The sequence below is a fragment of the Lactuca virosa genome, chromosome 7 (genome assembly GCF_052849685.1).
Source record: "Lactuca virosa cultivar CGN04683 chromosome 7, Lactuca_virosa_CGN04683_v6, whole genome shotgun sequence".
Taxonomy (NCBI): domain Eukaryota; kingdom Viridiplantae; phylum Streptophyta; class Magnoliopsida; order Asterales; family Asteraceae; genus Lactuca; species Lactuca virosa.
This window is the reverse complement of record NC_136432.1, coordinates 154,698,924-154,712,818: the sequence shown is the minus strand read 5'-3', so window position 1 is coordinate 154,712,818 and position 13,895 is coordinate 154,698,924. Positions and strand designations below refer to the sequence as shown.

Below are 13,895 nucleotides of genomic sequence, written 5' to 3'. Positions count from 1 at the left end.
TAAGGATAATTAAAATCAAATAAAATCAACATTATCCGAATCATAATTATCTCCTAACATTTAGGTCATATTTAATTATCTAGTATTACCAAAAATCGGATTATGACAGATTTAATAAAAGATAATTATCAAATATTAACCAAATAAATCAAGTTAGGCAAGAAAATCCGAAATCAGGATCTGACGCACAAACTTGCCGAGTTGGAGGACCAACTCGCCGAGTTGCAGTCCAACATGTCGAGTCCGAAGAAACAACTCGACAAGTTCGAAGAACAGAATGACGATTCTATTTTCTCCTCCTTGTTCAAGTTCATATTAGTATCAATTCAATCGAAAACTAAACCTAGGCTCTGATACCACTGATGGGTTTTGAGATTAACAACAATCCTATGTGTGCATGCAACCCTAATTGAAGATCTACGTTTTCTCTAATTGAACATACAATAATGAACAAAAAAGTATAAACCCTAGATCTATGGATAATAATAAAATAATAGGGTTATAATGCATACCTTTAAGATTGTTATTGTAAACAGTCTTGAATCCTTGCTTGAAAGACCTTTGGTAGCAAGCGTCACAAGTGTTGCGCCTCTAATGGTTCACAAACAAACTCAAGCAACCAAGGAATACTATAGAGAGAGATGAGTAGATCAAAATTTCGGCCAAGACACTTAGAATCAAGGGTTAGGCCGAAATTTAACCCTAAGGAGGGTTTATATAGGTGTTAGGAAGTTATTAGATAAGGCAGGTATATCCAAGATAACCCTAATCCCTTAACTTCCTCCCTAAGGCATCCAAGGCACCCTTAGAGACTAAGGAAACCCTAGGAGCATCTAGAATTCGTTCCCCCCCTCTACAGGGAGGTTTTAGAATTGCCCAATGCTCAACTATTAAACATTGTCACCTTTAGTCCCTGCAATTTTAATTAATTCCTTTAATCCCAAAATTAATTCCAAATTAATTTCTGATTAAATATTAAATAAACAATATGATTTCTAATTAATATATTATTTCCATAATACATTAATAAATCATTTATTTTGATTTCTAATTAATTTATTAACCAAGTAATAAATTAATAAATCATTCTTCTCTCTCTAAAAGTTATCTTATTCAATTGCCAGGTTTGAAGGCAACCCAAAAGGGTCGTGCTACCATCAATTCAAGTTTATACCAATTATACTTATGGGCTTAGACACTTAATCCAACAAAAATGGTCATGCCCTCCGGTGTTTCATGTCTGGCCCCTGTCTGTACATAGTAGTTGAAAAGTATTGTTTAACACTTATAAAACAATATAGCTCGTAGACATTGAGTTAATAATTAGTCACAATAAACGTTAGACTAAAATCTAGTGATAATGATACTAGGTTTCGTCGAAGGAAAATAAAATTGTTCGAAGCGAAGCGCTGCCCGAGTTTGGAATAATCACTTTAACAAGTGAGTGCATAGTTACTTTCATCTTACACATAGATATGAAGTATTTAATATAAATTACGTGCTATGTGTGCATACTATCTGTGTTCTTGATATCTATGCTGGATGAAAAAATATACATGTTTTATTTGATTTAAACCGTATATGTATTTTATACCTATAATTATGATGGGTAAAGAAGGGTAGATGATATATATTATGAAATAAATGATGAGAGGCCTCGATGTTTAAGCTGATTCAGTCATCTAGCAGAGTATAGATGACGACCACGGGCTATTCTAGGCAGTCCAGTGGAACGCTGGCAGGCTCGCAACCTGTAGGTGTTTTTGAACCATGTGTTCACCAGGTGTACTCCATCCCCCCCATGGTTGCCTTTTTGACATATATTGCTAAGGAATCCCCTAAGCAGTGTTGTCCATCCCGATGAAATCCTTAGGCTAGGTCCCTTAATTTAAATGTTTTAGGGACAGAAAGTGAGGATAACGGGAATGGGTAATCGGGTTGAATGATTTGATGAAATTAATAAACGTAATTATTGTGGGTTGAAAACCCTATGTGCTCACCAGGCTCCCAAGCTTGACCCACTCAGTTTCTTGTATTACAGGTAGTGGTCATAGAGCACATGAGTGATGATCTGATGAGAGACAATGGATTATAGGCCATTAGAATAATAGATGTTGTAAAGCCTGTACTATTTCTGTTTATGCTATTATACTGTATTGACAATGCCATCCTGAGGTTTTTATTATAATAAAAGTATATTTCTTCGGAAATGCTTTGATAATATCTTTATCATATTTATGGGAACAAATTCCGCAACATATTTCTTCGAAAGGATACTCTGTTTTTCAAATAAAGAATAAACAAATTAGTCTTTTTGGCAGTGAAATTGGGGATGTCACACTTGTAATGACTATGTTTATGTTTATGTTTCTTATATCAGTTATGACATCCCTAGTTTTTAATAATCAATGAAAAACGTTTCTTCGGAAATACTTTTATGATACAAATTTTCATTTATAATAAATACTATGTTTTAAAATAAACAGAAAAAAAATGTATTTTCGGACCGTAATAATGGGGATGTCACAACAATTGAGCTCCAAGCATAAAAAGTTAAGCATTCTTTACTAGGACATTTAACCAACTCACTATAAAGTATGTTACATTGACGTTTATATAACCTCTAAATATCATACTTTGATGTGTTCCTACATATACGACTGACACATGGTTTCAAGTATGTGAATATATTTCCAATTGCTTCATATTCTGCAAAAGAGAATGACAAGTAATGTCTAACTATAACATGAACCAATAATTCCATGATTTTTTATTGATTAAACTTTGGATTTCTTATATCCATAACACTCTTGCTAGAAGAAATCATATATTAACAAATATATTTGGCTGATGTTTGAATGCATGCTTTTTGATAACTGATTCAATTATATGTATCATATTTGCTTGATTCTAGGTATTTGAACCATATTTCATGCACTCACAGTAGAGGGGATCATTTTGTTTTTGTGGGAGCTTCCAACGACTCTTCAAAACATTTGGAGTTTGTTTCATTGTTTTTCTTTTCTTTGTACGAGTACTTTCAACACCTTGTGAATCTTTTTCTAGTGCAGTTTCTTCAATGAAATCATCACTTTCATCATGGATGTCTACAAGCCTGTTATTACTATATTCCATAACTTAACTACAAAAAAGAAAGAAACATTATATTTATCATCACAACATCAGTAGGATGGATTGAAAAAAATTAAGAAACAATGACATATGAAGATCTAAACAGTAGAGAGAAACAATTTATTAGAACCGTTTGTGAGAAAATAATATTCTACAATTGCTACAGTAGAAAGAAACAAACAAGTGATTATATTTACAAATAAATCAGTGGACATTGAAATAGTCAAAAGAAACAAATCAATGGTAAAACGTAGAAAGAAACAAATCAATGACAAACTTTCAAGTCTCAAGTTAAACAAATATGTCGGAGGAAACTCAACAATGGAAATCGAATGAAATTGAAATCCATTAAAATCCAACAATGACAAACTTTGAGATTGGACAAGAATCGATTGACATTCAATAATGGAAATTGGTGCTACAAATATGCATCAACTTTCAAGTCTTAAGTTAAACAAATATATCAATTAAAGTATTAATTACAAACGATAGATCACGAGTCGAACATGTTTGCTAAAACGAAGGAAAAGGGCGAGACATATGTATGGTCGAGTTGTTGCTTGTTGCATGTTAGCCGGTGGTTAGCATTAGAAATGAATGATTGTGAGGACGAGACTTAGGCGGCTACGACATCACTTAAAATATGAACATTTACTAATTGTTGGCAATTGACATATTCAAAAAAGTGAAAAGCAATTAAACAAATATGTGCTTTTTTTTCAAAAAAACTTAACCTAATATAATTAAAGGGGTTGATGGGTCAGCCCGTAAACCTATTTTTCCAACCCGAACATGACCTGTATAATAAACGGGTTACATGAGTCAACCTCTTAATGAACCAAACTTGTTTAAGGTCAACCCAAACTCATTTATTTATGTGTCGGGTTCTTGTCGTGTCAAAAATTTCCACCCATAGTATGATGACCAAACATGATAGTTTGGTTTAAAATAGGGGCCAAACTTGCAACAATCAAGATAGTTGGATCAAAATTGTTATGAAAACCAAATTCAAGGGACTATGCATGTAGTTTACTCTTTTTAATGTATATAGAAGTGTTTTTGGTACGGTGGGTAATCAAATCAAATGTAGCAAATAATTCAAACTATTTGTCCAAGGCTTTACACACTTATTTTTCATCGACTCAATTTACCTCACTCCTTAATTTAATAGCCTAGGGCAGTCAAGCCACACCTAACACCACATTCACCAGACCCAAGAGTGGTTAAAAATTCAATTTTTTTTTTTAATATTTATCTTCTTTCTTGGATTTTTTTAAATACTTTTTTTAAATTTGTCAATAAAGAAAGCTAGAAAACAATTTCTCTCTCTGATACTACCATCATCAGCATCATACCCTTCCTGAAAATTAAAGCAACGGCTCTGATTGCAAACTGATGATAGCTTTGATTCCAATTCACGGACCCACAAGCACAAGCACAAGCACAAGCTCCTCCCTTGTTGTTTCTCAGTTACAAAACCCTTTTTCTTTGTCTGGCAATTTGTTTTTTACCCTTTCTTTTTTGGGGTTTTATTATATTTTTCTGGGTGTTCAAAAACATAGAAGAAGAAGAAGATCTAAACAGCCTTTTTTTCTGGTTTTGATGAGACTGTGTTAAAGATCTGAGCGGCGGAAAAGGGTTGACAAAAATGGTGGGAACGGCTAATGGTAGTAGAACACCAGTTACACCACGACAAGCTTTTTCGGTCGTCAATGGTGGACAAGATCCGGGTACCCGGTCCGGACCCGGAAGCATTGCTGGGTCGGATTGTGGAGGGATTGAGTTTACAAGAGAAGAAGTTGAAGCATTGTTGAATATGAAGATCAGAACTAAAGATAAATTCAATCTCAAGGTTCTTTCTTGTTCTTGTTCTTCTTGTATGAAGTGTGTGTGTTATATTTTTCCCTGTTGGGATCAAATATTATTTTTGTGGATTTTTAGGAAAAATGCGAGATAATGATGGAGTATATAAAGAAGCTCAGGATGTGTGTAAGATGGTTTCAAGAATTTGAAGGGGAGCTTTCATTAGAGCATGAAAAACTCAAAAAGATGTTTGAATCAGCAGAAAAGAAATCCAACGATATGGGTATAAATTTAACCTTAATCTTTCTGTTTTCGATATTTAATCTTACCTTATTTGATTCTATCTTTTATCCAACTGGTTTCCAGAAACGCTAATGAACGCAAAGGAAGAAGAACTAAACTCCATAATCATGGAACTACAAACAAATTACGCCAATTTACAAGACAAATTCACGAAAGAAGAAACCGACAAATTGGTAAGATCCAAATCTACACTAAATCATTTCAGATTCTTGAAAGAATATTGATGATTGATAGATCATAATTTCAGGCTGCAATCCAAACATTAATGACAGAAAAAGACGCTAGATTATCAGCTGAGCGATCACAAGCCTCCCTGACTGAAGATCTTGAAAAAGCTCTTAGAGAGAGTTCAAGTGCTAATCAAAAGGTTATAACTCAAAAAAAAAATTCATCAAAATCTATAGATTTGATAATGTCTGCTTACCAAAATCGAATTCCCTCCTTTTTTTTCTCTAGATAATATCACTCAATGATATGTACAAAAGGCTACAAGAATACAACACAAGCTTACAACAATACAACAGTAAGCTGCAAACAGAGCTTAATCAAACCAGTGAAACACTCAAGAACGTTGAACGAGAAAAGGCTGCTTTGACTGAAAATATAAGCAATTTAAGAGGCTACCATGATGCGCAACAAGACCAGTTGACTAATACCAAAGTAAGTCAATCAAATTCTTGACTTAATTTTTTCTTTAAATCTTTTAATGATTGTTTGTTGATAAATTTTTTATCACTATAGGCGAGTTTAGAAGAGACAATGAAGCTAAAAGATGGATTAGTGACAGAAGTTGGATGTTTAAGAGGGGATTTGCAACAAGTGAGAGATGATCGTGATCGCCAGCTGGCATTAGTTCAAGATTTAACAGCTGAAGTGTTGCAATATAAAGAGTGTACTGGAAAATCTGCAGCTGAATTGGGTACATTAACATCAAGATCGGTTGAGCTCGAGGTTATTAGATACCTATTGTGTTTTTCTTTTATAAGTTATAATTTGTAAAACAGTTGTTATTTATGTTTTTAGATACCCTTTGTGTTTCTTATAGATTTTATAAGTTATAATTTCTGAAATGGTTGATATTTGTCTTCTTTTAGGCTACGTGTACTTTACAAAGTGAAACAATAAGAAGATTGCAAGAGGAACTCGCAACTGCTCAGAAAAGTTTGGAGGTTTTCTTTTTGACTATATATATGAGTGTTTCAATTACTTAATGCAAAAGAATGATTTAATAGAGTAAGCTACATATAAGTGTTTCATTTTTGAGAAAATCACAAAAAAATGACCAAAATGTGGAAACAAAATAACCATTTTGGACTTTTTACACAAATGATTACATATTTCGCAATGAGACCAATGTGAAATCACTTTTTGCTGAATAATTGCTTTTTGAATATTACCCACCACAAAACAAAACCTTCAAAAGAAATTGTATTTCACAATATGTGAACAAGTTTGCAAAATATGAACTTATTTTCAGCAAAAAATGATTTAAGAGTGGTCCCATTGAGACAAAAGGATTTACCATTTTGATCATTTGTCTAAAAAGTCAAAAAGAGGGTCATTTTGGTCATTTTTTGCAACTACCTTTTTCCTTAATTAGTCACTTCAAACTTAAAAGAGAGGGAAAACGGAAAAGAGGATTTCCATTTAGTCCTGACTTTTTCCAATCTATGGTTTCCTTTCCATTTTGCATCAAGTGGGATGTTATTTTCTCAAATTTTTTATTAAATATTTTAACCAGACGACTTTTAATTAGAAAACAAGGTTTAATATTTGATTCTTTTTGTTGTAGATATCTGATTTATCGTCAGTGGAGACAAGAATAGGATATGAAGAACAAAAAAAAGTTAATTCGGAGTTACAAATACGTCTAGTGGAGGCAGAATCGAAAGTTATTGAAGGAGAAGCCTTACGGAAAAAAATGCATAATACGATACTGGTAAGTTATATATGAGTTTCTTTTTTACTAATACAAAAATAACGACTTAGCAGATAAAGTCATGGAAAATAGGCTTTCTTCATTAAGTATTGGCTTTTTGCAACTTGCTTTTTGAAATACTTTTTAACATAATTGATCCAGACAAACTTGTCCTTTTTTGTGACAGGAATTAAAAGGAAACATTCGAGTTTTCTGTAGAGTGCGACCCTTCTTGTCGGATGATGGACTTGACAGTGTAACAAAGACTATTTCTTTTCCAACAACAACTGAAGCTCTTGGTCGAGGCATTGAAGTGGTTCAACAAGGTATATTTTCTTTAATTGGTTGAAGAAATATGAATCTCTTTGCGTATTTATTTATTTTTATCTTGTCTTTGTCTCTTACTCTCTTATATAATTTTCATTTTATTTTTTGAAAAAGGGCAAACGCATCCGTTCATGTTTGACAAGGTGTTTACGCCTCAATCGTCACAAGAGGAGGTGTTTGTAGAGATATCACAACTTGTACAAAGTGCACTTGATGGTTATAAGGTAATAATTGCTTATTCCCCTTCGTGCTTAAAATTTAGGTACCCTTTAAGATTTTGTTACTATCTTTTGCAAGAATATGTGAATTTTATAGTCATTTGGTTCTTTTTGCATCTACATTTCACAATGTGTCCTAATTTGCTCATTCTTGCAATAGTGTAAAAACTACATTGGTCAAGATTTTTGTTGGTTTGTGACGAAAAACCAACTATGTTGGTAAAAAATTTAATAAAAGGGTGTTTTGAAAGTTAATCAGAATCAAATAATTAAGAGCGACAAAATGAGCTTCTGAAGACGATGCTTGGATATATTTATGTTGTTTGAAGTTGTAATAATCAGATAATCGTTTTGCGAGTGTTTGATCAATTTTGATTCTTTGAAAAATTAATCGATAAAATGACCTAATTTACGAAATGTACATCTTTATATAATGTTCAGCTCTTTACATTTAAAATATATCATTCTCTTTTACATAATATTTATAAATAAATTCTTCAAAAATTGTCATCTATAATTCAACATTGTTTTATTCTTTTCCATTTCTTATAGAAATATTACTAGTTTTACAAAATTATCTGTAATTTAGGGTTAAGAAAAAGGGTACTATATTATTTTTTGATTTTTGATTTGTAGGTTTGCATCTTTGCTTATGGTCAAACCGGATCCGGGAAAACACATACAATGATGGGGACACCAGGAAGCTACGATGATAAAGGACTAATCCCCCGTTCATTAGAACAAATATTTGATGCTCGAGAAAAGCTTAAAGAACAAGGATGGAAATACGAAATGCAGGTTTGATATTAAATCTCAAATCTCTAATTTTCCTTCTTTTTTCCCCATTGCACTGTGTCAGATTTGCATTGTATTCTGACCGAGACTAATAATGTCAATGAAACAAACATTGTAATTTGTTGTGTAGGTCTCGATGTTGGAGATATACAACGAGACAATCCGTGATTTGTTATCATCAAACAAATCTTGTTCCACGGATAGTGGTAATAAACAACAATATGCAATCAAACATGATTCAAATGGGAACACGAATGTTGCGGATTTGACGATTGTGGATGTTCGTAGTAGTAAAGAAGTCGCGTTTTTGTTAAATCGCGCTGCACAAAGCAGGTATATTGATATTAAAAAAAAATTAAAAAATTAAAAATTTGTGTTAAGAATATGGATTCTGAAATAGCTTCTTTTCAATTTAGGTCTGTGGGCAAGACTCAAATGAACGAGCAGTCGTCAAGAAGTCATTTTGTATTCACCTTGCGGATATCGGGAGTTAACGAGGTAAGGATAATATTGTCATTTTTGGGTGTATGTATATATGGACCAAAATACCCTTTTGTTGTCTTGCTGATGATGAACTCTTGATTGACATTTTTAGACCATGGAGCAACATGTACAAGGGGTTCTCAACCTTATTGATCTTGCGGGTAGTGAACGTCTTTCCAAGAGTGGATCCACTGGGGATCGTCTAAAAGAAACTCAGGTATGGATTCAGAAAAGACTTGAATGCCTTTTTGTAGCACAAGAAATCTTGTTTAGTCCTTTTCCCCTTTTTTTTAAAGAATTTATTATAATTTACTAATTCTTACTTTGAATAAAATCAGGCCATCAACAAAAGTTTGTCATCGTTAACTGATGTAATATTTGCACTAGCTAAGAAGGAAGAACATATACCTTACAGGAATTCAAAACTTACATATCTTCTTCAGGTACATTTCAATAAAATCAAAATTTTTAACAAATCTTAGGTCTAAAATTTTAACTTACAATTGTCTTCAATTGTGAAAACAGCCTTGTTTAGGTGGCGATTCAAAGACGTTAATGGTGGTAAACGTGTCCCCGGCACCATCCTCGGTTAATGAGTCACTTTGTTCTCTTCGATTTGCTGCAAGAGTGAATGCGTGTGAGATTAGCATCCCTCGACGCCAAACTTCTATGAGATATTTGGAGCCTCGACTAAGTTATGGATAAGTCTGTCTGTTGTTTGTAACTCTGTATTGTAACACTGGATTTGTATTGAACACGGGATTCGTAATTATTAACCTAGAATCGAAATCCCGTTGTAAGTTCTAACAATCTGCCTGTAGTAATGTGTATAGGGGAAAAAGGATACATGACTTGTAACAGTGAAAGATGGATAGGTAGATGTATTGAAAACACGAGATTTGTACTTGTTGATTTGATGAAAAACTTAATAGTCGGAGATATTATATTGATTGGTAATTTGGTGGTTTCGCAGGGATCAAAAGCCAGAACCGGATTAACCCGATCCGAACTCGAATTAGCTAAATAGGGTTGGGTCTAAAAATAAAATCGGGTTAACCTAAAAAATTATGTAAAATTATATAGGGCAGGGGGTTTCGGGTAGCATTCGCTTTTATTTGGGCTAAGCCTGAACCTGATTTATGGTTTCTATATGCAAACACAATGTACAATAATAGTTAATGCATATGGTACACCCCTTTTACGTTTAAGACTATCTTTGCTAATATCGCCGATTAATGTACGTCATTGCCTGACTTGCCCTGTTTTTAAGTTGAGCATTCCATATACAATCGACGATTTACTTGCATAACCCTTTGAATTGGTTATAACAAGGAAAATAAGAAAAATTTATAAGTATATGCTTTCCTTTTTCTCCCTTAGGCTAGGTGGAGTGGAGGGTGGTTATGTTCCGCTTGTCCAAGCTGGCTTTGGCAAACACACACTCTCCCACCAACTCGGTATGCCGAACCAAACTCGGTACAACTACACCAATGAGAGATAAATGCCTTTGTATTTGTTACCATTTAATCAAATATTACAATTAAAAAAACACCTCATTTTTAAAATATATCTTATTTTCAAAATATAATTGTTTTTTTTCTTTTAAAAATTCAAATTCTAAACCTTCCAACATTTACTATAAATACTAACATTTTTTTTCCCATTTTTCACCACATTCAAACATTCTTCATTCAACTCCCCTAACCTTTTTATGTTCCATCTTTTTCAAAACTTCATCTCTAAAAAATGGCTTGTGTGTTTGTCCACGGATGAAGATATCATATTGGCTCGTTCATAGATTGATATAGCTGAAGAGGCAATCAACTTCAACGTCTATGTGTCTACACTTTCTGGACGAGAGTCAGCGAAAGATACAACCGTAAGTCGGTCAACCTCGAAGTAAAGATTAACATTTCTCTAAATGGATAAATACTAATGCAGTTGCAATGCAGTTTCACATTGTGTTTCTTAGGATTAGGTGTGAAGCAGGGAATGGTGAAACTGAATGAGTTTTGTTGGTCAATGCTCTTGAAGCTTTCCGTGAAGAAACTAACAAACATTTTTGGTTTGTTGAGTTTAAGCAACATTTTTGGTTTGCGACAAATGGCATCAACATTGCAAATGAACTAGTGTTGTGTTTTAATTTTCTGTTGCTTTTGTGCTTTAATTTCTTGTTCTCTTGTGTTTTTAAATTTTCATGTCAAGTATGTTGTGTTTTTTAAGCGTGTTGTAATTTCCTTTCAAGTTTAATGAAAATTTAGATTTTACAAAAATAATTTGTTTAAAATGTTTATTTTTTTAAATTAGTTTAAAAAAAAAAGAAATTAGCATGACAACACACGCCCTCTAAATGACAAATTTTTGAAGCAATGTGGCAAATCCTATGTAGCGTCTACGTGGACCGTAACAACCGTGACACCACTCCCTCTGTCCTTACACTAGCATTAAAGTTAAAAATAATTGAAGCTTTATGGGAAGTCTACATCTTCAATCCCTGGTACTTAGATTTTCTAAAATCAGACAACATTAATCCATCTTACCTTCCTTATTTTCTCCATATATAACATCAAAATGAATTGAACCTTTTCTTGCAAGTTACATTTTCTGTAACGTCCCGATTCTCAGGTATTGATAGTATGACTTTAAATTTCAAGTTTCAAGGTCTACTCGACGAGTGGATGTCCTCACTCGTCGAGTAGGAGCAGGATTGGGCCACGTGTTTAAGTGACCAACTCGTCGAGTCGGAAGGGTGACTCGGCGAGTTGGAGCTGGAGGGTGAAACCCTAATTTCCGAGGTTTTGCACCCTATTTAAGGAACCATTTGCCCCCTTGGCCTTCCCTTACAGCCCCTGTGAGTCCAGAAACCCTAAATCTCTATTTTCTCTCCATACTTGTGTGTTTAAGCTTGAAATGTGGATTTTGTGAGAAAAGGCTTGAAGATCAAGAAGCTTTAAGCAAGGTGTTGGATTAGTGTCTAAGTTCATAACTATTTTGGTATGTACTTGACCCGATGGTGCATGGTCCTTTTGGGTTGCCTTCACCAAAGCAACTTGATAGGATGAATTATGGAGAGAGAGGATTAATTATGATTTATTAATATATTATATGAATAATATATTAAAGGAGAAATCATATTGTTTAATTAATATTGGTCAATAATTAATTAAGAATTAATTTTGTGGCTAAAAGATATTAATTAAACTTAGGGGACTAGAACTATCAATTGTGTGATAGTTGAATATTGGGCTAATAGATTTCTTATTAGAGGGGTGGACGAATTCTATGGGGAAACCCATTAGAAATCGTTCAAGGCCTCTAAAGGAGGAGTCCATGGGTTGCTTAGGGCCTAAGCAGTCAAATTAGGGTTTCCTTGTTAGATAACCCTAATAGCCTCACTATTTAAGCACCCCTATGACACCAAAAACGTGGCCCTCTGATTCCTTAGGGTTTCTAGACGTTTTTGAGTATCTCTCATCTTCTCCTTCTTCATCCTCTTGCTCTTGGTGTTTGTGAGCCATTAGAGGAGTGACATTTGTGACTCTAAGCTTTTAGAAGCCAATTACTAGAAGGAATAGATTGTTATTACTACATAACAATCAAGGTATGATCTAAACCCTATTCTTATGTTAATATTGATTATCACATGCTAGATTTAGGGTTTATGGCTTTGGATGATTATTGCATGTTCATTAGACAAACTAGATCCAAAGCTTTAGGGTTTGCATGTACACCATAGGAATGTTGTAGTGCTCATAACCCAACAGTGGTATCAGAGCCTAGGCTGTTTGTATGATGAATTGATGCTTAATTGTTCATTGCTTGCTTAAAAAATCGATTTTTCTGGGTTCTGACTGCCAGACTCGCCGAGTCCATGAATGGACTAGACGAGTAGGTCCTACTCGACGAGTTTCATTGTGGACTCGACGAGTCCAAGGGTCTGTCAGCTTAATTTCGCGATTTTCTTGCCTTTTTGGCTTGGGATAATTACCATAAACGTTTTTAATTAGTAAAATCCGATTTTTATTGATTTTGGGTGAATATCCTTTCCAAAATAGTAGATAATTGCCAACTAATCAAATATTTGTTGCCTTATATGATAATGTATAATTATTTTAGTTATTTGATGAATTGTCTTGCAAGTAATTGGACTAGGTCAAATTTAGATAACCAAATTAATTGTTAATTGCCTTATTTGAATTGTTGATCTAGAATGTTCTTGATAAAATTTGAAAAGTTTCAATTTTCTCCCTTTAGGTTTCATAGTTTTAAATTTCAACTTTAAAAGTTTTAGTTTTGAAATTTAAATAGTTAAACCCTAATATTTTGAAATGTTTCAAAACTTGCCCTCAAGTTTTGGAATTTAAATTTTGATTAAAAGTTTGATTTTAAAATGTTAAATTCTAAAACCCTAGTTTTGAAAAAGTTCAAATTACACCCATATGGTTTTATTAAGTTAATTAAAGGTATAATTAAAAGAAAGTTAATAAATCCATTTTGACATGGTTTATGTTTAATTAAATTAAAAGGTATAATTTATTAAATTAACCCATCCAGTATTTTAAAAAAGTGTAAAATACACCCTATACTATATATAACATTAAAGGTCTAATATTATATATGTATAACTTAAACTGCTAGTCTTACCGTTAGTAGGTCTCATTCACGAAGCTGGTCTATAAGGGGTGTTTAAGGAAATTGCCTATAAAATGGCGATTGAATGGGTATCCACTCTTACCCACCGCACTCTTGACTAGTGGAGGGTCGTTAGCCGAAAGGGTAGGATAGGGCGAACCCTCTCATCATTAAAAGTATAATGAATAAAGTAACTAAATGTTTTATAAAATTCCCAAATCTTAGTTACTTTAGTAAAAGTGAAATCGATGCAATTCCATGGAATTACACTTTGTACCCTTGTC

At 33.4% G+C, this 13,895-nt stretch overlaps 1 protein-coding gene across 1 annotated transcript; it reads left to right on the top strand.

Moving 5' to 3' along the window:
• Nucleotides 1-4,463: 4,463 nt before the first annotated feature.
• Nucleotides 4,464-9,936, top strand: LOC145123621 (kinesin-like protein KIN-14N). Its single transcript, XM_079058819.1, has 16 exons — nt 4,464-4,984; nt 5,074-5,218; nt 5,302-5,411; nt 5,486-5,605; nt 5,695-5,898; nt 5,980-6,189; nt 6,333-6,407; nt 7,031-7,177; nt 7,344-7,482; nt 7,598-7,707; nt 8,338-8,499; nt 8,627-8,829; nt 8,913-8,994; nt 9,092-9,196; nt 9,318-9,422; nt 9,505-9,936. Exons 1-16 carry the CDS (start codon nt 4,781-4,783, stop codon nt 9,682-9,684), a joined length of 2,301 nt encoding a protein of 766 aa, XP_078914945.1. The 5' UTR covers nt 4,464-4,780; the 3' UTR covers nt 9,685-9,936.
• The last annotated feature ends 3,959 nt before the right edge of the window (nt 9,937-13,895 follow it).

What these genes read in the sequence shown, in the direction of transcription:
- LOC145123621 (XM_079058819.1), top strand. Translation starts at nt 4,781, where the DNA reads ATGGTGGGAACGGCTAATGGTAGTAGAACACCAGTTACACCACGACAA. An exon ending in GGATATCGGGAGTTAACGAG is followed by an intron (nt 8,995 to 9,091) that starts GTAAGGATAATA and finishes TGACATTTTTAG; the next exon opens with ACCATGGAGCAACATGTACA. An exon ending in AACTTACATATCTTCTTCAG is followed by an intron (nt 9,423 to 9,504) that starts GTACATTTCAAT and finishes TTGTGAAAACAG; the next exon opens with CCTTGTTTAGGTGGCGATTC.